Source organism: Cavia porcellus, unplaced genomic scaffold (assembly GCF_034190915.1).
Source record: "Cavia porcellus strain 051 isolate PalLab524CR breed Dunkin Hartley unplaced genomic scaffold, mCavPor4.1 scaffold_4, whole genome shotgun sequence".
Lineage (NCBI taxonomy): Eukaryota > Metazoa > Chordata > Mammalia > Rodentia > Caviidae > Cavia > Cavia porcellus.
Window position 1 is genome coordinate 44,810,653 of NW_026947487.1, and position 25,656 is coordinate 44,836,308.

The 25,656-nt window shown below is 52.6% G+C and overlaps 1 protein-coding gene across 1 annotated transcript in view; it reads left to right on the plus strand.

Annotated features, from left to right (window-relative positions):
- The window catches only part of Ubac2 (UBA domain containing 2), a 161,496-nt gene extending 150,725 nt beyond the window's left edge, over positions 1–10,771 (plus strand). Inside the window, exon 9 of the mRNA XM_003477525.5 lies at positions 9,642–10,771. Coding sequence (XP_003477573.2) covers positions 9,642–9,749 — 108 coding nt within the window. The 3' untranslated portion in view covers positions 9,750–10,771. The remainder of the gene's footprint in view (positions 1–9,641) is intronic.
- Positions 10,772–25,656: the final 14,885 nt, after the last annotated feature.

A 25,656-nucleotide genomic window follows, 5' to 3' on the forward strand; every position in this document is an offset into this window, starting at 1 on the left:
TTTTAAGATTCTATATTTTTCGTTCTTTAAAATTCACTCCTATTTGTCAGTGAGTCAACCTGTGGCCCCTCTGCTCATTACCGCTCCTTGGAGATGCCATTTCTGCCCTTTTGAAAGGGCCTAAAACATGGTTCCCGGGAGGCAGGTAGGGCAGCTGAAGAGAGCTGAGCCACACCCGACCTGGCACACAGACAGTCTTGCTGGCAAAAGCAACCCCAGGACACCAAGGACAGCATGTCCTCCCCAGCCTTCTTCCTGTGAACACCTGGGAGGAACGTGAGAACCCAGGCCCTTGGATGTCTGGTGGAGACGTGGAAGCCCACACAGTGGCTGTAAAATAGGGAGTGAGCGCAAGAAGTGCCAGGTCTAAAGCAAAGCGGATGGTGTGGGAGCACCAAAATGTCCTGGAGAGTGGCAGAAGGGGAGGTGACGAGGATGAATTCAAAACTGATGCGTCAAAAGAGAGTGAGGAAGAGACCATGGGAAGAGTTGGGAGACATGGGCAGTCACAAGGGGCCAGCAGGGCTGGCCCTGCTTGGGCAGGAAATGGGTGGGAAGAGGAACAAATAGGCCTGGAAGCCTGAGGCGCTAGGTGCCAGCACTAAGACCTGTGGCTGGATTTGAAATAGGAAAGTGTTGGACTTTTGCAAGCAAAGGGAAAATAAAGGGTCGCACACACCAAGGGTCAGCAAAATGGCTGCCGCCCAGCCAGCCTAAGCAGGTAGCTTTTATTGAGCTAAAGAACAAAGGAACTCAAATTGTGTATGCTCAGATTATATAACTTGTTTAATTCTTGACCTTACAGGACCTCATGTTTTTACCTTGGGGTGGGGGTGATGTTTCGAGGCCTGCACTTTTCCTACAACATTGCTGACTGGATGTGTCCAGGACAAAACGGAGTCAGTGTGGCCTCTCTACAGGAAAGGACCTCATCCGGGTCCCCTGGGGAAGGACTAGACAAGGAGGAGATGGCGGGTCAAACATAACCACAGATGTTGTCTCCCCCCCTTCCCAGGCTGCACAGTGCACTTGGGTGCCTGGGAGACCCTGGCCTAGTCAAGCTGTGTTAACACCCGGTGCAGTAACAACACATTTATAACATGGGACAGGTGACATGGGTTCCTTTAGTCCAACAAAAGGAGAATGGCTTTTAAGCCCACAAAACGCTTCCATTCTCAGCTGATATATCAGCCAAGTATATTTAGCGTTAGAGAATCCAAGTCTCTCAATCCCAGCCTCCTCTGAGAGTCTCAGAAACCCACCTAATCTCCAGAAGATTCCCCTGTGGAGGCAGAGCCCTGGCTGATACTCACTTGTCTTGAGGTGTGCCCTGGGCTTCTGCTGAGTGTTTATGTCTGAGGGAGCGGGTTATCGGTCAGTGCCTTGCATGGTATCTGGTCACCCAGTGCACAGGTATCCCGGCTGTGTTGGCAGGCAGAGGTGTCAGTCCTTCCCTTCCCTAATGCTGGGCTGTTAGAAACATGTTTTCTGTCAGGTCACACAAGGTAGATTTGTTACAGTGAAATGTTGGCCCCAGTCAGAGAATTAGCCCAACTTGGATGGTGTGCCCATCCTGCCAGGTACTTGAAAATCTGTCTACACAGCACTGGCCTAGCTTTCACTGAGGACCAACTGCGTACAGCAGCAGGGGGCACAGAAGAGAGGCTGCTGGGCACCCCAAGGTAGATCAGGAGTGCCAAGTTACCAGGACCATTTGTTGACTCAGCCTGGAGGGCGAGAAAGGGGATCCACCGTTCTCAGAACAGAGAGGTCAGACGAGGAAGGAAGGAAGACCCGAATTGCCCCACGGGACCTTGCAAGGGCGGCAGGGGGGCAGCTAACCGATGCTGGTTGTAATGACGTGGAGGTGTCCCCTGCTTATCCCCATGGGTGTGCGTGTGGCCTGGGGGTCAGGTGGAGGCCAACGTCAGGTAGACACCACTTTCTGCAAGTGTCAGTTTGGGAAGTAAGAACCCCAACACCATTTGTTTTTGACACCCTTAGCTAAAGGGAAGTTGAAGAAAACCACAGTCTGTCTTCAGCAAACCAAGCAGAGGAGTTGCTGCGGGAGCTGGTTGAATCTCCCTGGCACGAATGTCCCAGTTTCCCAGTTTTACTTGTGGCAGAGGAGTAAAAGCGAAGTATGGTGTCGCTGGTTTTCTGTAGGAAAAATTGCCCTGAGATTGCAGGAGGAATCCCAGTTACAGAAGGCTTTTTTTTTTTTTTTTTTAACTTAAAAACAAAACTGGTACAGATTTTATCTCCACCTCTATAGATTTTGTCCTGGCTCTGTGTGGATGTGTCTGTTTGAAGGTTTTATTGCTTTACGTTTTCTCCTCCTGTCACACAGGGGACCAAGGCCAGACCTTGCGCATATATGTGGGTGCCCCACGGCTGGGCTGTGTCTCCAGCCCAGCTTGGTCTCCTGATGCTGAGGGGGGAAGCCAGTGCCCCCGTGCCTGCGCCATGGGCACTCCACCGTCCCCTGAACCGCACCTACGCCCCAGGCCCGTTAAGGGAAACTGCGTGTGCCATCTCATCCTTGTGGGAACATTGTCAGCTGACAGTGACAGTGTGCTCTGACAACGTCTATGCTGTCTGCATCCCCCACCTGGATCAGCCGGCCGCAGGCTGTGTCACAGGGACTGTGGGTTCTGCCGGCGCCTGTGGTGAGGGTCAGTGACGAAACGCAGTGACAGAGAAGGCCTGGATGCTTTCACAGATGCATCTTCTACCCCCAGAGGAGACAGGGGCTTGCCTGACCCCGATGTCCAGTGAATCATCTCTGCCCCTCACTTCTGGGAATCACAGGCGTGTGAATTTACATTTGAGGAACTTCAGAGTCCATGAACAAATACGTGAAGAAGCCAGAACAAGGGTGCTATGCCTGGAAATTAACCAAAGACAGCTGGTTTCTGAACAAAGCTAGAGAAGAGGACGGTTTGCATTTGGGGGCTAGAAGCCAAACTGCCCTGTGATCCGATGTCTCGTGGTGAGGACTCTAGACAGAAACTTGTGTGATACCTGAGCAGGAGGAAGGGACGCTATGTGCTCTGAGCCTGAAAGTGAGGGTTGGAAGAAAGGCTCTGCAGAAGACTCCCAGGGCTGGGGGTCGTAAGTGTCCCTGACAGACAGCTGTCAACCCCAGAGGCCACTGCTGATCAGGATGAACAGCGTGCAGGGCCTTGCTGTCAGCTCCGATTTGTCTCAGAATATCTCTGTCCCAGCCTGTGTGTGAGGGGTGCTGTTCTCAGCTTTCCCATTTTGCCTTTGGCCAGCAGCCTGGCAAGTCCTTAGAGCTCTGCCACCATGAAGCCTGCTCACTCTCATGTCCAGTGCTTCTCTAGCCAGCGTTGAGACTGTGCGTGGCAGGCTCTTCCTTGGGAACACAGGAGGTGGACACAGCCCTACAGTGGGGCATGGGGATCCACCTGCCGGAGACCCAGACACCAGGCACCCCTCAAGTGGCCCACTCTCTATGACCACCACATGCAGGCCTCAGGACATCACAGTTCTTCATCCCACCTTGTGACAACTTCGTTTCCACTTTCTGTGTTGTGTTTGTGTCAGATCAGTGATTATTCAGTGGAGTTGGATGTAATCAGCAAAGGTTCGCATGGTAAGACTGATGGTTCTCACCACATAGCTGAAGACAGAAAACAGCCTGCAGAAAAAACCAGTTCATTCAGAACATAGTGTGTGTGAGTGCTCAGTTATGTGCTTTAGATGGGGAGAGAAGCAAGCTGATATCAGTAAACACCATCGTGGGAGTTGAGCATTAGCTAGACTTTATAAAGCATTCCCAAGAGTCACTAGAATAATGTAGGCTTTTTTCTTTGAAATTTATGTTCCTGTTTTAGAAAGAACACTGTCTGTTGTCAGGGGTTTCAAGGAGATCAATTATGTACATGACACAGAATTTATATTTTCTGATGGTCCCCTGGAGTTAAATACAAGAAAGTGCAGGAAATCTGTCCACAACACTGAAGACCCATAATATTCAGCCAAGAGTCTAGATCCCACAGCAATGTCCTGCCTGAGTCCAGCTGAAGACCTGGAGCCCATGATAGTGCCTCCCGTGAGTCCAACTGGAAGTGTAGCACCCGGATGAGGACTCATGCCAGTCTGTGCTGGGAACGCTCAAAGGTCAGTGGTGGATGCCAGAAAGTCTTAGCCAGTGGGGTGAAGGATCTGTGCCAGTAGATTGAGGGTTCTACACTGGAGCCAAGAAGTGATGCTCAAAATAAGGATCAGGGCTGCCCTGAAAAATACACAGCCACCCTGAAAAGTACCACAGCTATCCTCAGCGATAATGAGGTGCTGAGCTCCTCTGATGGTAAAAACAGTCGAGTACATATCAGGAAGCCAGCATTACAAGCCTGGAGTTAAACAGCATACATCTTCCCCTCTGAAGCCAGGAAGCAGTGCTCAACATAAGGACCAAAGGTCTCCCAAGGTGAACCAGTGACAAGGTCCCAAGCTCCTCAGTGATAATGGCTGAATTCACACTGGGGAAGCTAGCCCTGACAGGCTCCTCCAGGAGAACCAGTGGTGCCAAATAACAACACTTAGGAGAACCCACAATGCCCCGCTCATCTTCTCCACATCTCTGTTTATGCTGGCAACTTTCCTCAGGTGGGATATCTACACTCAGCACCATGCTGATGTAACCCAGCTGACCACCAGTTTTTAATCCGTAACATGCACCGTGCTACAGAGGGTGTGTGTGTGTGTGTGTGTGTGTCTATGTGTGCACACGCACACCTTAGGAGATCATTGCAAGCAACATGTCAGCTCTTAACCACCACAGGGTGTAAAGCCTGGGATGTGGAATCAAGTTAAAGGCAGAGTGGGGAGCAAAACAAGGAGGGGCTGTCACACTGTCCAAGTCCCCAGGCTGAGTCCCAAGAGGTTGAGAGAGAGATTTCCACACTCCTGGCCAGGTCCCTTTTCTCACAGGTAATAATCATAAGAGGTAACCTGGGTTTGCGCGCCTGTCAGGTGCCTGTTCTAGGCCTCCATACATACCCATCTTGTCCCCAGACTTTGAGAACAGAGCCAGAGCACTAGTCCCCTAGCTGAGGTCACAGCAGGCCAGTACCTGGGCACTGGTCTCCCACTGTGGGGCCCCTATCTGTCCTGCACTTCAGCCTGAATATCACCCCTTCCCCAGCTGTCCTGTCCTCTTCTGTGTTTCTGGCTTCAGGAAGTGTGAGCCCCTGGCTGTCTGTAGCTTTCTCACCTGACTACAGGGGCACTGAGGGCCCTCAGTTTTGTCCCCATTGGCCATAGGCTCCCAGAAGCTGGTCCTCGGGCTGTGGGAGCCTTTCTCAGGAGAGACAGGGATGACACACACCAGCACTAGCAGGCCGGCTCAAGGTCTATAGCAGTCATTGCTGCTTTCTTCCAGAGACTGAACCCCAAAAGCATAAGTGGGGAGCAGTCAGTGAGCTCTGTCAGCCCCACCATTCTGTCCCTCTCTGCCCTGCCCTTGTTGCTCATTACCCATAGACCTGCGCCCAAGCCACACTCTTAAGTAGCCAGCTGTAGTGCGGAACACAAGGGGAAGCTGACAGACTGTGTAACGTACTGTAACTGCTCATTCTCCAGAACTGTGCTAGCGTGGCTTCTCCTTTGTAACTTTACCTATCCGGTGAATACACCAGGTCAGTCACCCTGGAAAGCTCTTCAGTCTCACATCAGTCCGAAGCCAGCTCTGACGGAAGTGCTTAGTGGCCGACCTCAGAGCCTGAAGCTCCAGCCCGTCTCCCACCCCTCACCAAGCCCCTGTGAAGAGCCAGGCTTGTTACCAAACCAGCAGTGCTCATGGGTGACTGTGTCTGAGAGGGAACAAGCTCAGAACTTCATGCATGCAGAGAAAGCTTTCACTCTCAAATCCCCCACATGACTGGATACAGTCTGGCCACTCCAGACCCCAGGGGCCACACTTGGCCCCGCGCTGCCAGCCCACCATCAGCATCTTCTGGATTCCAGACTACACTCGTCAGTGGAGGGAGACTGAGCACTCCCTGCTGCCCCTCCTGCTGACCTGGGCTCCTGCTCTGTCACCTCCAGATTACAAATCATGACTCACAAACCTCAAAACTGCTGCCAGTGGACAGCAAATAGACTTTTATTCCTGCTGGCCAAGGGCAGAGAAAGAGCCAGTCTCCTGCTGAGCATGAAGGGCTACAGGTAACAGAGACAAATAGTAAAAGGATCCAGTCCAAGCTTTTCACAGTTGGCAGGCTCTCCATGTTCACAGATGAGAAGCAGAAACAGGTGGGGCCACCCAGCCCCTGACCAGCCGAGAGAGAAGGCTCCTTCCCTGGGGAGAATCACTGTCATTCCTGTCCTGGGCAGAAATAACCTGCCTGCCTCAGGGAGGGTTTTCTCTCCTACGCCTTGCATTCAGCACAAGTCCACAGCCCCACGCCCCACTTAGACTGACAAGTACCGAAAGGATGGGAGTGACACCCACCTTGGGAATGCCCGAGAAAAGGGCCATTAGATTCTGAAGAGCAAAATCAGTGTGTGGCATCTGGCAGAGCCTAAATCAGATTTAGCACATGGCGACTTGTGAATGTCAAAAATACCATCGTGGTCTGAGAACATCATACTAATACGACTGACACCGGATGTCACGAGGATGTGTGACAACATCTCATTACCTTAAGAGATATTTTGCTAGGCTGCAGAGTGGAAAGTAGCAATAATCCGAAGGGGGTTTGAAACTGGTTGGAAATGTTCATTACTCACGGGGAGCTGTGGGCCCTGTCTTTGATCTGGTCTGATACTTCAGGACCTGAATGGAGTTTAGGTTTGAGAGCAAATTTGGAGGTGATGTGAGTTAGAGGGAAATGATTACCTTAACAGATAACAAAACTAAAACTGAACATAATTCATTTTGGTTAGCTAGAAAGTAGGCAGTAGGCACAGGGTGACATAGGTTTCGACATAGGCCTAGAGAGTCTCGGCCTGAGAATATTTCCAGTGAAAATTCTTGCGGGTCTGGCAGGCCCTGGTGCCATGGCCACACCAATGCTGTTCAACCTCCCGCACTAGAGCCTTCTTGCACACATGCATGCACTCCTACACATGCACACATACCAAAGCATCCCTGCCACCAGGACATGCCTGCACTATAGTCATCAAAGCAAGACCACAGTCGTAGGCTGGTGGCCGTCTCACCCCCCAGCCTTTGAAGCCGTGGCTTTATGCTCAATTCTGGGCACCGTGTCTTGAAGTGATGCATCCATGAGAGCTCAGAAAAGAGGGCCTGGGCTGGAAGTGCTGGGGCCCGGAGCTCTGGAATGAACCAAAGCAACCAGGGCCCTTATCCTCAAAAGCTGGCAGTTGCTCCACAACACAGGCTCAGCCAGGCAGGGCCCAATGGGCCTGGAGGGCTTCTATGCTGGGGAAGTGAGCTGGAGCACTGAGATCTGACAGGTGAAGAGCAGTGAGCAGGCAGAAGCAAGGGGGCAGAGAGATAGCACAGCACACAGTGGGAGCCACAGGCGGTGGCTAAGAATCCATCCGGCAGGAGCATGACTGGCCCCCTCAGCCAGCTTCACAGAGGAGGAGAGGAGGCTTCCTCCTGCTACTTCGGAGGGCAAAGTGCAGACTGGGAGCCCCGGTGAGGAAGAGTGGGGCACATGGATCCTCGCGGACTCCACCCTGCAGCTGCCGGGCAGTGAAGGCAGCGTCTTCCGCCACAGCTGACACCTGGGAAAGGGAAGTCCTGCCAGAGAAGGAAATGAGGCTGGAGGATGCCTATGCTCTCTCTGCCCTCCTTCGAACCTGGGAGTCTGCTCCAGTGAGCCCTGATTGGAGGCACCCCTCACTCTGGCTCTGGGGGATCAGCACAGCTGGTCTTTGTGGAGCACTGTGGGAGTCTTCATTCCACCCCCACAGTGGGAAATACCCCCCACAGCATCTGTGTGGCCCAGAGTGGAGGCTGTGGGCAGGGACACCTTTGCTTCTGCTGCATTTTTAAATCCTGGTCTTGGCTCAGCCTTGGTTCAGGACCCAGTTAGATGAATGGTACTTTCTGTTTGAAAACACACCAGCTACAACTCCAGCTTCTGAGAAGTGGCCTGTGTCTGTGTTTCCTCCCTAATCCTATCTTAAGGCTCTCTAAGGGAAGAGAGGACTGAGGTTTGCTTGAGATCACCTCCCCCCAGCATCTCCTTGCTGAGGCCATGAGCTCAGGGGCCTTGCAGACCTAGAGGCCCCACCCATCTCAGGCCCCACCCATCTCAGAGGCCTTGTCCTTGGCTGGCCCCTCCCCCACCATGCCACACCAGAGTCCCCTGAGCAGGTTGGACAGGCAGCATTGGACCCGTTCTCTTTCCACACATACTACTGGGTAATTTCTTTCCATCAAAGAAGACTTTTTAAAACAAGTCTCGAGGTCAGTTCACAAAGCCTCTTTCATGCATCTGTCACTGACAGTCTCTGACAGTCTCACCACTTATGAGAGTATCTTTTTGGCATGCATATATATATATATATATATATATATATATATATATATATATAAATGAGTTGTTTTGTTTTGTTTTGAGACTTGAGTCTCGCTCTGCAATTTAGGCTGGCCTTAACTCATTTTGTAGCCCAGACTGGTCTTGAACTCACAACAGTCCTACTGCCTCAGCCTCCCGAGTGCTGGGATTACAGCCATGTGCCATCCTGCCCAGCTGTTTATATTGTTAGAAATGTATATTTTTCGCCAGGCGTGGTGGCTTACGCCTGTAATCCCAGCACTTGGGAGGCTGAGGTGGGAGGATTGTTTTGAATTCGAGACCAGCCTGGGCTACAAAGTGAGCTCAAGGCCAGCCTGAACTGCATAGAGAGACCGTCTCAAAAAGACAAAAAAAAAAATAAAAGTATATTTTAATGCAAGTCAAAAAAGTGTATTCTTATAGCTAGCCCAGGCGACCGGTTTCTTATCATCCACTCTTCATTGGGAGAAGAGGTTGTGGATAAATTCTAGAAACACTGCCTGTTTCTACATTGACCATTTCCTGTACACAAAAGTGCAAGAAATAGCCCTATTTGCAGAACCAGGATTTGTGGCCTACACAGGCTTGGTGCCTCCTCACCCTGGTGGCTTGGGGTACCTCCATCCTCAGCTGTGTCAGTTGCCTCTGCCCTTTACACACACCTGCTGCTGAGAAGGCAGTGTGCTTGCCAGGTGACAGCACATCAGGTCCCCGAGCCAGCAGCATCGAGAGTGAAACCTCCTCAGTGCAGTTGTGTGTGTACGTGTGGACTCCGAGTATCCTCAGTTTTCCCTCCGCTTCCAGATGGGATGCACAGGGGTGTGGCAGTGATGAGCTCCAGCAGTTGATGCTGACCTGCTCTCGAGGCCTGGCCCCAACAGCCACATGGCCCAGGACCCCCTCTTCTGTGCAAAATGGGGGTTACATGAGAAAACGCATGTTTACGGGCCACATACAGCAAGCACTGAAAACTTTGCATCTATTTTTTTTTTTTCAACACGAGCATTCACGTTGAAATGGAAATTAGTTTCAGTTTTTAGCAGTTTCGACCTTTCCCACAAAACTCAATGTGAAGCCTGGGTTGGAGGCTAAGTGGCAAGTTTCAGCCCCTCACATTCCCGCTTCCTCTGTCCACAGGTTGCCCGGCTCATGGAGATGGGATTTTCCAGAGGAGATGCATTGGAAGCCCTGCGAGCTTCAAATAATGACCTCAATGTGGCCACCAACTTCCTGCTGCAGCACTGATGGCCCAGCCCAGCCGCCTGGTGACAAGGGCACCGTCCCCATCCAAGCAGGCCCTGGCGCTTACGCTCTCATGGAGAAAGGGTGGCCCTTAACTCCAAGTCAGTTACCATTATAGTGTCAAAATAAGTTTGCCATTAAATTAGCATGTATTTTCTATCTTTATTTTTCTATTGGACATTTTCCTTGGTTTGGAGACCCCTCACTCATTCCCAGTGTCTTCAGAAGTGTTAAAACCACAGATGGCGGCAGCAGCCAAGTGGATCTCAGGATGGGGACTCGTGGCTGTTGTCATGTTCCCTCCCCTCCCCTTACTTCGGGGCACTGTGCCTCATGCTGCCCGATCATCAGACGGTGACGGGAAAAGGCCGTGTCACCTTATTCTCCGTGGATGTTTTTAGTCACTGCTTTTGTTCCCCCAGCATTGTGTTCACATCCCCTGGCTGCTTCCGTCCCCACACTTGACAGGGGCCATGCAGTCTCCACCAGGCCTTGGGGACAGAGAAGCAAGCGCTTGGCCTGGCCCATTCCAGTCCAGGAGTCCTCCCAACTCCTCCCACTTCCATTCAGAATAATGGTAATAACCAAGTGCAGACTGGAGGTTCTGGAATACTCTGTAACAGCTGGGGTTAATTTTGTTCAGAAATCCAGAATTAGCCACTCAGGCTAGGGGGAAGTAGAACTAAGAGAATAGTCACTTCCTGGACCAGATTTCGCAGGGAATGGTTCTCTGGATTCAGCCCACAGAGAAGGGAGATGCCTCGCCCACCACTGTCCCGAGGCAGGGCGACCCTGGCCCCAGGCATTGTGCCACAGTGGCGCAAGGCAGAGCGCGCTGCAGAGGCTCAGGCAGGGAGAAGGCGACAGGCCTAGGTGGCCCACTGTGGGCGCAAACAGCTCTGGAGCGAGTCGATGATTAGTGTCAGCAAATCGTGCGACTAATGTGTTCCTCAAAGAGCGGCAATGTATCAAATTGATGCAGACTTAGATGTGTGATACTTCAATAAAGTTTTTAACGTGTTTTACTTTTTTGTATTTGTTATTAGACTTCCTCTAAATAAAAAACCTCATTCTAGGCAGTTCCACGTGGGAGGGGGAAAGGCCAGACCACTCATCTTTCTGCAGAAGGCTCGGTGCTTCCTGGAGTGGCCACAACACTTCTGTCCCCATAACGAGCGCACCTGTGGCATCAGCAGGCAGCAACATCACTGAGCCAAAGCCTGGCACCTCGGACTGCCCAGGCCATCGGCCTGCTCAGAATGGGGCTGAGGTGAATTTCTGGGAGCCCAGCTGGTCCCAAACACCCGACCTGACTGGAGCATGAGTTTCCGTAGTGTAGAATGAGGAGTGGTCGTGGAGATGGCCACCTTTGATCACCCACCAGAGCACAGTCAGGGCACTACCATAGCCCGTGCCTCCCCGGGCCAGGAGCACCTGCCGCAGCCCTTGTCATCTTCTTGTAGCATCACACACGGAACACAGGGCGTCCTCACCTCCCGGGACGGGGGGCCTGCAGTAGCCCCACGTGAGGCTCACACTAGAAAGAGGTGAAGGCGCCTCCCTGAATGGGATCACAGGTCAGATGGCCTCGGTGACCTTTTATTTCAGTCCTTGAGAGGGCCCAGAATGGGACTGAGTTGAGGCCCAGCGAGGCAATGCCACTCTCCCACTCCTTAGGGCTCCACTTCTCCTCCCCCTCAGTGTCTCCTGCCTCCCTATCCAGGCCCTGCACTGCCACCTCTGGACCTTGACACATGCAGGCTGGCTTTACATTCCTGCACACATTTGCAGTGCCTTCCTGGGGTTCCCCTGTTGCCCCTCGCCCTCGCTGCCTGCTGATACCCAAACCACCGCAGCCCTCGCAGGACAGGGGCTACCCAAGATCACCCACACTTGGTGGGGAGCCCCTGAAACCCCTCAGGCTGGTGGCACTTCTACAGGAAGAGTGACACATGCCAGAGGGGGGTGTCAGTGAGCCATTCCATCCAGTTTCCTAAGTCCTAGAAAAGATTCAGGCTTTTGACTTTGTGCAGATGGCAGGTCGGGCTTTGTTTCTGAGCCAGCAGGTTCCAGATTGTGAAATGAGAAAAGAAGAGGGGAAAATATCTAGTAAACAACCCCTTCTGAGGGTAAGGAGAGCCTGCCTCGGAAGGGGGGCAGGAGAGGTAAAAGGTGAAACTACGGGTGCATCCCAGTGCCCTGTAGGGTGTTCTCTGGGTCCCGGAATTTATGTCTCTACAGTTATTCTTAAATTCAATGGAAGTGTCTAAAACCATAAACCTAAGACACATTTTAAACGCTAGACTAAGTTATACATATTGTGAGAATCAGTTTATCTCCTGTGCAGTCTTCTACCTGACACAGTGTTTCTATAAAGGGAAGGACCACGTGCCTGACAGAGGCTGGGCTCAGACTAAAAGTTGAGTTTGGAAAGTGAAATCCGCCGTGTGAGAAGAAGAGCCAGAATCCTGTGAATTTCTAACCTGCTCAATATGGCTGTGTCTAATGGAGAAACAACCCCAAGAGTTAAACTCCCGTGCTGCCCGCAGGAGGGTTGGGATTCAGGCAGAGAAGGGCTGGGGCTGGTGGGGCTGGGCAAGAGGCCCACAGAGATGGAAACTGACCTGAAAAGAGGCAGGTTGGAGAGGACACTGGGGCTGCTCTGGGGACAAGGGAGGAAGTGAGGAGGCTGGGAATAGGGCGGGAGGAAGGGGCTTGATGGGCTCCTGGGGGAGCTGGCCCTGGAGGAGGCAGCCCTGACAGGGAGCTGAGAGTGTCCAGGAGGACGGGGCTGCAGGGTGGCTGGTTCCCAAGGACAGGAGCTGGAACATGAAGAAAGCAGAGATGGTGGGAATGTGAGGGAGAGGACAGCCAGTGACAGACTGCGCGATCCAAGGGCTAGGTGGTTGTGAGCAGGAACTGAGGACGGCTGACCTGGGAAAGCAAGAAGGACCCTGGGTCCCCCGGAAGCAGAGGGAAGAGAAGGTCAACGGTAAGACGAGCAAACCGGAAGAGGCTCAAGTCTCAGTTTTCAGATTCTTAACCAGGACGGGAAGGGGAGGAGGGCCCAGGATGGGGTAGGAACTAGGAGATCGGACAGAAGGGAGTCTTGCTGTGACCATCTTTGTTGATCCACTCTGCAGTGTTGTGGTCTACAGACCCCACTGAGAGAGAACTGCCAGGTCCTAGAACCATAGACAGAGGTTCAGGCAGTCCCGAGAAACTCTCCAGGTTCTGCAGGCCCTCTAGTGTTCACAGGGAGGCTGGGGTGTTCTAGAATGTTCTGAGCTGGCCTGGCACTTTGAGTAGACTTTGAGTGGAAGGGGAAGAAGAGGAACCCTGATCCTTGCACAAGGAGTATGGAGAGGGGTCTTTGATAGAAATTTGTGGGCCTAACACCTAAGCTTCTGGCTCCCTGGAGAGCCACTCTGATCCTCACTCAACCACAGGAGTATCTTAGCAACTCAAAGGCGCTGTCCCCACATGGCCACAGACACACCAGACAGCACAAAGGTCTGCTCCTTTACCACAGCAAAATGGGGGGTGGGAGCATTCAAAGCACCGTCTTGACCCCCAGTCAGTTAAACCAGAGCCCAGAGTCCCTCCTCAGTACAAGTAAGGGGACAGCCCTTCTGGATCAGCCATCTGCCCTGCACTGGCTATCACTGGCCCGCTGCCCCAGCCATGCTGAGACCATCTTCCCTGAGCATGTGTCTGTCCTCTGCTGTAGGCGGTCCCATGTCCTTAGAATGACTGAACTAGAAAGTTCTTCCAGTGCAGGAAGGACCAGAGAGGAACAGGGTAACCTGGCTGGGGTCCCATCACAGATCTGATGAGCCTGAGGCTAGGCCTGTCTAGCTGGCCCCTCTCCCTCAGATGCTGCTGTGCACCTGGGTGGTGGGTGGAGCTCGGGTGCCCAGGACGGTCCTGGTCCTTTCCTCCTACTCACACCTGGGCCAGGAGCATGGGTAGCCCTTCATGTGGACAAGCCTTCCATCCTGTGCAGGAGGAGGGAGGCCCTGGGGGACACCTCCCATGGAGCCAGACTCAACTCCCAAACCCAGCACATCAGCCCCAAGCCACACATGTGCTTGTGAAACATTGCATGGAAAACCAGGTACAAGCTCCAAAGCTAGCTCCTAGCTCCAAAAATGATGTCCCTCAAATTCATGAAATGTCTCCCCCTAAAATTTATTAAGGACACTTGGCCATTGCCAAGATACCAACGAGAGACTCAGGGGGCAGGGAGGACTGCCAACCTTGAACGCACGGAACATTGGCTTCTCCCTGGCCTGTCCCCTGGAATTCTGGCTTTAACACCATGTGGCTCCCAGGCCCACCACCACACTCTGCTCTTAGACGAGAGTTTCCTTAGGCGAACACCAGCAAGAGGTCTCACGGGTAACCCACACAGAATCAAAAAGCCACTAAAGTTACAGAAAGACAAGCTGGTGTGGTGATGAAGGCCTATTACCTGAGCCCAGGGAGGCAGAGGCAGGAGGACTGCTGTAAGTTTGAGACCAACCTGGACTATATAGTGAGACCTTGTCTCAAAAAACCAAACAAAAAAGATACAATAAGATAAGACACATGACAAAACCCATGAACTCATGGGGAAATCAGGGCTCTGATAAACTTACCGGTCTCCCACTCAGAAATCACAGTCCTTAGAGCTTCCAGGGACATCAAAGGTCATCTGGACTAATGTGCCCACCATGCAGATGAAGCCAGCTTCCAGGGCGGCCAGCGACTCCCTGCAGCTACCTCGGTGCCGTGCTATCAAGATCAGGCCCCTTTGGCCCAGATGCTGGCAGGAAGAAGGAGGCATCCCACAAGGACCTGGGACCCAGGGCTCCTCCTCGTTCTCTTCCAGGGCCCTGGTTCTCTTGCTGTGCCCCAGCAGGTGTGCGTGAGACTTTTCAGTCCCATCTCCGCAGTCGGGCAGGACTCTGAGAATAGAAATGCTGAACAAGAGGATAAACCAAGAGATAAGAGTAACAGACTTCTGCAGAAGTGCTCAGCAAGCCAGAAAATATTGGCAAGGTCACAGGACAGTGAGAAGAATATTCTCAAGCTTGTGGGACAGACCTCCGTGAGAAATTCGGTCAGTACATTCAGGTCATGAACCTGACCTAGAGAGGAGAAATGTGGCCAAACTCGACCGTATGCTGCCTGGGCTCTCTCACAGGCACCACCTGCCACTCCCAAGCCCCCAGGCCAGTCACCCAACCTTGGGCCACCTGAGGGTCACTTCCCATGTGACTGTGGGGAAAGCATGTGAAGACATGCATGTAGGACAGCAGGTAAAGTGGGGCTCTAGGAGGCGCCTGGGAGATAAATGGCATAAAAATTTGCTTTATTTTTATTTCCTTCACCAGCTGATGGGACATGTGAAGTTTGACAGGCGAAGAAGAACGATTCATTTTCCTCAGAAAGATAAAGAATGCTCCATTAGCCACACACGGTGGTGCACACCTGTAATCCCAGCACTTGGGAGGCTGAGGCAGGAGGATCACTGTAAGTTTGAGGCCAGCCTGGGCTACATAGTAAGACCCTGTCTAAAAGTATATGTGTGTATTAGAATACTCCATTCTCCAATTTCCTCTGTGATTCCTGCTAAAAGATAAATTTCCTGAAACAAATCTTGACACTATCATTTGCTCAGCTCCCTAACATCTGGCTTGTGTCTTGCCAACGACAGTTGTCTCCTGATCTGTCGATCTTGTCACACCTGAGTCACAAGGACACCTGTATTCAAAGCAGCTTCCCTGATTTCCCTCTGGCAGCAGTGGCCCCTCGTGCCTTCTAAATCTGTCCCTTTCCCTATGCCTCTCTTCTGGCTTCCTGCCTTGTGTGCTGCTTAATGTCAGACACTTCCACTGGATGCAGTTTCTTGGCGCCCTGGGGCACCCAAGTCCACCTTCTACTTCCAAACTCCAACTTGCCCCGTACCCCCCAGTTCAGAAAATGATCCATCTTACCGGCCCGCCCCAAACCAGGGAGCCTTTCACGCGGCCTCCTGCCACCCCATCTCCACGTCACTGCGCGCACACTTGGCCTATGTTGTCACAGGCTCATGAGGCTATCGTACGTCCCCTGCTAGACCACGTAACCACTGAGGCTGGAGACTGTGGACACCATGAGAGTCGGTGGAAAAATGAGTGTTGAAGATGCATAAGAGCCCAGAGCCAGCCACAGAGCTGAGGAGTGTCCCCCAGCTCTGAGCTCCTCCTGTCTTGAGACAGCTGCCCTTGACCCTGGGAACAGAAGCGACGAGTTTCCTGTTGTTCTCCCATCGGTTTCTTGCCTTTTACACCTCGCATGCAACCCCTGCCCCCCCGCCCGAAGGCCTTCGTGTTAGCAGACAAGCTCACATGCGCATGTTCCACTGGGACCGGCCACCCCCATGGCCTGTGCCATTTCAGCGTCTCTAGAGGCGACAGGGCGCGTGCCAAGGCTCCTCGGGATCAAAGGCTGTGAACCCTGGAGGTCTCAGGGCAAAGGGCCCTAACCTTTCTACCAGGGTCTGGTTCCAGAGAGGCAGTTTTTCCACACATGGAGTGGGGAGTAGAAGTGGTCGCGGGCGGTCTCAGGTAGACTCGCAGGCGTGGGGTGAACCCAGATCTCCCGCGCACATGCGCAGTTCACAGTAGCCCCGCCCAATCTCCGCCCCGCGCTGCTCCAACAGGAGGCAGAGCTCAGGCTGCAAATGCTGACGCAGTTTTGCCGGCTCCAGGCGCTACCGAAGCTCTCCTGCCCCGGGGCCTGTTCCTGAAGGGCCACCCGCTCACCGCAGTCCCAGGCCTTTGAGGACTCTGTCTTAGGTCTTTGGCATAGAAACCGCAACTCTCCAGCGTCCCACAGTCTACAGCAGCAGGGCGCCCTCGCGAGGCTTCCGAATTGCCCGAGGCGGCTCCAACTCTGGTGTCAAGGGCTTGGTGTCCCTCAGGGTGCCATGGTCTTGCCGATTGTTCACCGAAGGACTCTCCTGTCGCCTGCCCAGTGACACACTTGGTGACGTGAGACAGAAAACCGTATGAAAGCCCAACGTGGTTACCTTGTATGTGGTCACTGGTTGGTGACACTGTTCTTGCCCTCAAATGTCAAGTGATTCCAGTTTTTGGAAGTCACCACGTGTCCTCAAGCCCAGGGAAGAATCCTGAAGCGCCTGTGCTGTTGTTGCATGGCCATTGTCACCCATGGGGAGTCCAAGGCCTCGTAGAGAGTTCTGATTTACAGGGCTCCTCCCGGCCTCCAATCTGAGCCCCACAGAGGGAACAGGAGCCCCTGGACCGGGCCCCTGATGCTTCTGTGTTGTCATGGGCTACTGTGACAAGGCCTGAGAAACAGCCCCTAAGCTAAACTCTTCTTAGCAGTTAGCATTCAAAACAGACCCCTCCACATCCTCCCCGTCATTTTTTGAAAATTATGCATTTATTTATTTTGCAGTGAGCTGGCTAAATTGCCCAGGTTGAACCTGAATCTGCCGAGGCACTCTGGGGATGACTAACACTTAAATTGCATACTTTGAGTAAAAAGGATGATTCTCCAACCCCAGGGGGACTGGGGGAAGAGGAATGAGCCTTGTCAGTTGAAAGCTTCAAAGCAAAAACTGGCACTTTCTGTATAAAAAGCCTCAAGCCTGTGACATAGAAATCCTGCCTGGGCTTCCAGCTTGTTGGGCCTGCTGCGTGGATTTCAGACTCACAGCTTCCACGCTGCTTTTACCCTCCCCACCCCCCAGGTCTCTCACATCTCCTGATTCTTTAGTTCTGTGGTTCTCAAACCGGACTGCACATCAAAATCACCGCAGAGCTTTAAAAAGTCCCTGACATTCAGGCCACTCTACAGGCCAATTAAACCAGAATCTCTTGCGGACCCCAGGAGACTTCCAGAGTTTCTAAATTTCCCCCAAATGATTCCAGTGTGCAGCCAAAGTTTGGAGACCCAAAGGTGTGCTGGAGGGATAGAGCCCCATCGGCTCTGGATTTGCAGCTTCTGAAACCTCGATACTGGATACTCAGAGAGTGACCTCTGGGCCCGAAATGTAGACATCACTCCCCTGAGCTGGGACTAGAAACTCCCGGGACCCTGGGAGGTTTACACGCATGCACATGGAATTCCGGGTGGCTGTGTTGGAAACACAAACAGGAAGTGGGGATGGAAGGGCCCTGGGTTAGGGGTCACACTAACGCTGTCCCGAGCTGCAGCCACAAGCTCCTGGTGTCCCACGTGAGTGTGGTCAGGGCTCAGGCTCCTATGAGCCCCAGCTCTGCGGTCTAACCCCTCTCCCCTGAGACTTGCAATCTCAGTTTCCTTGTCTGTTGAGTGGCTCAGCCCATACCTGGACACAAGGTGCACCACATGCCTGGCTCAGCTGTTCCTTCTTTCTCTGCCCTTTGAGGTGTAAATCTCCAACTGCTCAGCAGAGCCTTCCCCAAGGGCCCATGGGCACCTCTGAAATGCAATCTTTAGTCTCTGGAGTGTAGAGAGCACTTACGGGGCACTCTGCTCCAGTGTGCACACCACCTTCCAGCATAAAGCGATGAGCTTTATTTTACTTTTCCTTTTTTTTTTTTTTTTTTTTTTTTTTTTTTTTTTGGTCTTTTTCATTTTTATGGGTACCAGGGATCGAACTCACGACTGCCTGCTTGCAAGGCAGGCGCTTATGCCGCTGAGCTAAATCCCCAGCCCCTTACTCTTCCTTTTTTTGAGACAGTGCCTTGTTATGTATTCCAGACTGGCCTTGAACTCCCATGAATCCTCCTGCCTCAGCCTCCTGAATGCTGATATCACAGATGTGAAACCACCACACCCGGCTTTATTTTACTTTCAGAAGCAGCCCACTAGCAAGCACAGATGGCCTTTGACTTTCCCTGGTGTTCCCAATGCTTTTCCACTCCTTCGCCCGCGCTTAACGCCTCTCCAGCAGCTGGTTTCCGCATAGTTCCGCCCTCCCCCTGCTGCAGGGGTTGCGAGCTGAACCGTGGTCACCCCGCCTGTTTTACTTTGCTGGTTCTGGTTTTGAGAGTCCCTCGAATCTCCTACTCAGTCACTGGAAGAGGGGAGGCCGATGTTACCCTGAATCTCAGCGCTGTAAGGTCGCAAACCTCATCTGCGAACCTCATTGTGGGGAGACGCGGGAGTGGAGGCGGGGGTCGCAGGTGCTGGGCTACGCGGTTGCAGAGCGCAGGAGTGAGCGGGGGCAGAGCCACGCCCCCTAGAGGGATGGGGGGTTGGGTTGGATTTGGGGACGCTCCGGTTCCGGGACCTCCTCCTCCCTGTCCCCTCTTTGCTCCTCCTACGCCACCTGCATCTTTTGCTGTCCCCACCCTGCGGCTTCCCACGCTGAGGCAGACCCGCCCCAGCTGTCCCCGGGGACCTGCGGGCCCTGGAAGCCCGGGTGACTGCACCCCGAGGCTCCCACCAGGGCAGGCGGCTGCGCGCGGGTCCCCGTCCCTGCAGGTGGGCGCCTGCCCCCGCTTCCTGGTTCCGCCAGCGACAGCCCTGTCCCCAGCTGCTGGCAGGCCGCCCGCTCAGAGTCCGCGCGGGCACAGGGCGGGATGCTCGCCTGTTGTTCAGGGAATATTCCCAGCCGGTTTCCGGCAGGAGCCAGGTCAAAGATTAAAATATACACGATTTTTTCCCTTGACCTTAGGATTGAACCTTTCGCACTGAGCTCTATTCCCAGCCTTTTAATATATTTTTATTTTTTTAAGTTTTGAGATAGTGTCAGTTGCGCTGCTTATGCTTGAACTTGGTGTGATCCTCCTGCCTCAGCCTCCCGAGTGCTGGAATTATAGGCATGTGCCACCGCCCATGGGTTTGAGTTTTTGTTATAAAAACAGATGCGTGACTATGACGTGTTACACACTAATTAACAAAAAGAAGTTGCAGTGAAAGTTTGCAGAGATCTAAAATAACCACATCTCAATGGATCGCGTTTCAGATGCAAACAGTAAATGTCATGTCGCCCGAAGGAGGGCTTCCTCCCACCCGGATGCCTCCCGGGTTTGAAGGCAGCTGTGAGGCGCTGCTCCACGTTCTGACTTTTTCCGCAACCTTGGAAGTTTTGCAAGTGTAAACATTTCCAAATGTGGAGGCAGAGAACGTGAAAGACTTTGCTCTTTACAAACCTCGCCTCCCCACATTTGAAGCAAACTCTAAACGGCTACTCCAGTGCATATGCTTTGCTGCAAAAATTGTTTTTCTGGAGTAAGAAGCCGGGCACCCCCAGAGGCCGAGGAGCACCATTGTAATTTATGAGAAACCGTGGGGGCACACTCAGGGAAGCCGATGCTGTGGAGACCTGCACCCCTTGCTTACCCATTTCCCCCAAAACTCCCTGTCTAGTTTTGTACGAGTTAAACATCCCTAATCCGAACAGCTCAGGCTGGCCTCAAACTCATGGCAATTCTCCTGCCTCAGCCTTCAGAGTGCTGGGATTACAAGTGTGCACCTCTGAAAGGGTTTTGGCCCAGGCCAGACACTGTAGCCGGTAAAGCCATGGAGCTCCTATCTCCCCCACCCTTAGGAATCTACCTCTGGTGCCAAATAAAGACCAATGGGCTACCTGTGCATCCCTAATGCCCCCCCACTTAGGTTCCACCCCAAGCCGAGGCTACTTATGTGCCTCACTCCACGTGTTCCACGGAGAGATCACCAGCCGGGGGTGGAGATGCCATGCCCCAGGGGGTCGGGGGTGTCTCTCCCCACATTCTCAAAATAAAGGTCATTTATATTTCATACTTCTTATCTTTTCAGCTGCCGCCAGTCCCCCACAGTTCTATCATATGGTTCCCTGACCGGGAACGGCAGACGAGAGACTCCTGGGGCTGGTTCCCAGCTTTGAGTCCCCTGCCGTTCAGGACCAGGACCAGACTGCATCCTGCATTAATTCCTCACTTCTACACTCAGGAGCTGTAAGCTTGGCTGCTGGTTTCGCAAACAACACCCACCAATTTACCACAGGTGAGCAACTCCCCGGAGACAGCCACTGGGCCAGGCCCAGGTGGATTTTCTCCCCCTTTGCGTGGGTTCATGACGGTTTCACGTCCTTTGGACAGCCCAAGCTAGGGACAGCCCAAGCTAGGGCCTTTCTGGGCAAGCCTGTGTCCACTCTGGACTGCCCACACTGAGAGATCCTCACATTGTTTAGAGCTTTTTAAGTTCTCGCAGCAGAGCGGTTACTCGGCCCACATAAAGTCCACTCATAATATTGGTGACAGCCAATTATTAAGAGTTTGGAACCATATTAACCCGTCAGTCTGGGGTGCAAAGTGACGACTCTAATCCTGACAGACCACGGTCCATTGCCTCATCTGATTGTAGCCCCATGGGCTAGACCCCACACAAGATTTTATCTCCCCCCCCACCCCGCGCTGCCAGCATCCTTTGTTTCCCGTGTGCGCCAACCCATCCCCCACCACCAAGATTAAAAAAAATGAGACCAAACAATGTTAAGAGATACACATAAAACTGCTTTAAATTTTAAACAAACTGCTTTAGATTTTAAAAAGCTTTTTGGCTTTCACGCTATGCTCCAACTCTGTGCGGTAGTACCTCAGCTCTCATGTGGTGCTCCAGGCCCACGCAGGGTCGGCGTTTCTGTGCGCCCCACAAACAGTTCCAGCTCCACATGGCAACTCAGCTCCGCATCCAACCCATTCCCTGCCGCACCGGCCCATTCCCCGCTGGGGTAGAGGATGAGCCCAGACAGTGTTCAGAGGTACGTGTGGGACTTTTTTAACCAGCTTTGGGCTCTCGCGTGCCACGGCCCCCAGCTCCATGCACGGTGTTTCAGCTCTCATGTGGCCAGGTCCAGACGCGCAGTTTGGCTTTAACGCTGTGCCCTGGTCTGTGCTGCGGGTTCAGGTTTGGCGCCATGCCCTGGGCTGTGTGCCCCATGAGTGGCTTGTACAAGTGACAATTCGCCGGCTGCCAGCCATGCACCTCCGGGAGTGACACCCAGCTTTGAGCCGTGTCTCGGCGCCTCCCAGTCCCCCCACCCCGCCCCGCCACCACCACCACCGCCACCGCCGCTGCCCTTCACGCCACATGCTGTGGGCTCCATCACCAATGAACCAGCCCCTGCACCACGAGCCCACCACCGCAGCCACCATGAGCCCGCCCACTGTTGCGGCCAACACCGCCCCCCCCCCCACCGTCGCAGCTAAATTGTGTGTTTCCGGGCACCATCCCAGCCCCTCCCTCCTCCATGCACCACGGTCTCGCTGTCTTATGCATTTCCGCATTTCTGGGTGCAATCTCAGCCCACCCCTGAGGCACTCACCCCACCCACTCTTCATGTTCCACCTACATGCTGCATGCACCAGCCCCCTCCCCCAAGCTCAAATATGCTCTTTCTACAGGCGCGCTCTGTCTGTCTCAGAGTTCCAAACTGCCTTGGACACTGCGTGTTTCCTAGACAGGCTCCTCCCAAATACAAGTGCTGCTTTAAACACAGACACATACAACACCTCAGCGGCTCCGCTCACACATGGTATTTTTTTACAATTCGGCTCCGCTCAGAGATACTATTTTTTATTATTATTACAATTCTCAAACAACTATTTAATCAAGGTTGGTGGCCACCTGGTAATTTTACCAGCCTTGGTTATCAATTAAAGCCTACACTAATCTCCTCTTTAACAACTAAGGTTATAAATTCCTTTTTGCTGGAAACCACTAGCTCTGTTCCAAGACAAGGGTTTTGTTAAAAATTTTAATATTGTCCACCACCAGTAATGTTCTCTGTTAAACTTATTGCCTCTATTGTACTGCGTTGTCACCAATCTCCTGTTTAACAACTAAGGTTATAAATTCCTTTTTGCTAGAAATTTATTCATAAGACTGGTAAACCTTTACTGCAAAATGTTTCCATTAAAGCCTTTTTGGACAGACTAAAGCTTTTTTTGTTAATTCCACATGGCACCCTATAAAAAAAAAAGCGGTATGCCATCCAGATAAAGCCTGTTCTCTGACCTAAAATGTCAATATTATACTCCTACATACTTACTTAATTCTACAGATACCTTTTACTGTAGTCCAGATCTCAAACAACAAGGCAAAACTTGACCTTCAAACCTTAGAGAGATCTTAATATGGTTTTTCATATTTTAACACTTACAACACTTGCAGTTCTGAGACAGACAAACCTACACAAGGTGGAGCTACCTGCCCCCCACCCACGGACCACGCTCAAATGCAGCAGAAGACATCAGGCAACAGAGTGCCTCATCCTGGTGTTCTTTGAGACCTTACTCCAGGGCTGCTGGGCTGTCCTGGCCACCAGAGAGTGGATGGGCCATCCTAACTTCTAGCCCTCACAGGACACTACCAGATTCGTCACCAACAAAAATTGCTGCCGAAGACTAAGGGGCTCAGGGCCAACACAGCCCCCTTTGTGGGTGTCCGTCTCAGAGTCCAAGTCACACTAAAACTCTCAAGGTAAAACATTCTCTATATTTGTGGACATAGAGGCCATATATACAGAGTTCTTCCTGAGTTTTCAGGCTACTATAATAAGTCCTCAATCTCTGACAGGGTATTGATGGTCAACCTACGCCATTTACAAACAGGGCCTATTTTGTGCAGGTCCCAGTCCTAAATCTTAAAATGCTTTTATTCCCTTTTATAGGCTGACAGATACATTTTGTCTTCTCACTTTGTTTATACTTTTTCAGGATACATAAAAGCCTTTCCCACAACCAGGGAAACTGCTGACATACTTGCTAAAGTTCTGTTACAACTAGTCATTCCAAGGACTAATTTGCTAGACTGCCATTCTGGTTTCACATCACTCAGGCCTTAGATCTGACCGTTCTTTTCCTACTTATTTCTGCCTTACCACCATGACTCACAGATTGTCATGTTTTGTTATCCACTTTGGTTCCTAATTTCTTACGTTCTTTTAGTGACTTGTGTGCAGGTCACACTGCATGGGCTGATTTCCACAAAGTGCACACCCGTGAGCCTGCACACCTGGCTCTTGTTGGAGTTTTAATTGGCATTCCCCCACTCATTGTTGATGGTGAGCAGTGTGTTTATTTGTCATGCGTTCATCTTTTGTTGGGGAGCTCCTGGGGACTGAACTCAGGGACTTTGCGTTGAGCCACATTGCCAGCCCTCCGTTTTTTTAAATTTCGAGACAGGGTCTTGCTAAGTTACTCAGGTGGCACGTGAGCTTGGAATCGTTCTGCCTTCGGAGTGCTGGGAATCCAGGTATCCCCTTTCCTGAAAATAAGACCTTGAACTCACTATGCAGCCCGGACTGGCAAACCCAAGGAACCGACAGCACAGTTTCACTGGCTCCAGCAGCGCCCCCTGTTCTTCCTCTTGAGTGATCACACTAAGCTTCAGCCAAGGCTTCATGTCCTAGCAGAGAAAGGCCCGAGCTGGCCAGGCCAGGCTGAGGTCAGATGAGTGGAGCACCAACTGTGCCCTCTGGAGGCACAGTAGCCCCGATGCTGCTGCCCGGCCGTGTGTGCATCTCTCTGCACAGGGTTCCTGGGCAGAGGGTTAGGCCCTGCACAAACCCACTTCCCTCCTGTCTCCAGCTGCCAAGCCCTGGGGCTCCTGGTGGCCCGTGTCTGCCTTTTATTGCCTGCACACCAATGTGCCCTTCAACCCCAGCCCCAGGTGCCAAGCTCTTCCCCCTTCTTCGTGTTTGGCACAGATCAGGGCTCAGGATCTGGGGCTCTGCTGGAGGCCACAGAAAAGACATAGCCAAGGTGGAGAAGGTGGTGCTGCTGCCCAGTAGCCATGGACCTGGCTTGGTTGGACAGTCACACAGATCTGAGCAGGAGCCACCATGGCAGGGCACCTTCGTCCCCCACACCCGCCGCCTCCACGCCCACTGTGCCCCTGTGCCTCTGCATGGGTGCTGGTGTGCACCCACGGGCACAGCTGCCAGCTGACTGGGCCAGGCTCGCCATGGGACTGGTGTCCTGGCTCCTGTCCCACCCCTGCCCAGGTGTGTGCCTCAGTCCATCAGCGTCACTCCGCCCTCGGGTTCCCTCCCCAGGCACAAGGCATCTGCTCCCTGATGTGTCCCCTCTGCTCTTAGGAAATGATTTAGCATTAGTCACTTTGCCTTAATGTAAATCTACCCTCTTGGAGCATTTTCATTACAGGGCTATTCTTTTTTTGTTTGCTTGAAACAGAGTCTTATTGTGTAGTGAGGTTGCCCTGGAATGCACTGTGTAGCCCACAGAGAGTTGAACTTGCAATGACCCTCCTGCCTCAGCCTCCTGCTGCGATTACAAGTGTATGTCACTGTGCTCTGGCATGGAATATTCCCTCTTTTGACACCCACAGATTTGACTGAGGAGGGTGCAATCATTAGCACTGCTACCTGGGGAAAGGTCACTAAAGCATCCCTACGGGATGACTCAGGGACTTGACCTATGCTCCCTGATCAGGAATGGTGAGACTCCATGGGGCAGGGGAAGCCCAGGGACATGAGGAGCAGAGAGCCAGTCAGGGGAAGAGCCACTGCCACCTGTAAGCCCCTTTCTCCTGCCCTGAGATGGCCCTTTGACTTACCTCACTTGCTGAGTGAGCACAGTCAGTGCTAGGAGGCCAGCAGACTGGCCCCATAGCCTGCTGCCTTCCTTGGTGGCTGCGAAGCCCAGGAGGGGCCTGTGTGTGCTCCCCTCTGCAGAAATTGACTCAGTTCTCAGCACTGGAGTCTGCACGCTTCCTTCTTTACACCCTGCTGAAAAGAGGCCAAGAAAAAAATAGCAGAAAACCCCAGGGGTATCACCCAAGGTGATCTTCCTGCCACAGGATGCCAGCACCCCACCTCAAGGTTCCCCCAGCAGGGCCCCCAGCTAGGAGAAGGAAGGGGGCAGGGGGAGAAGGCAGCAGACGGCACCCTGGAGCGGTTTCTTTTCCTTCCAGCTCTATG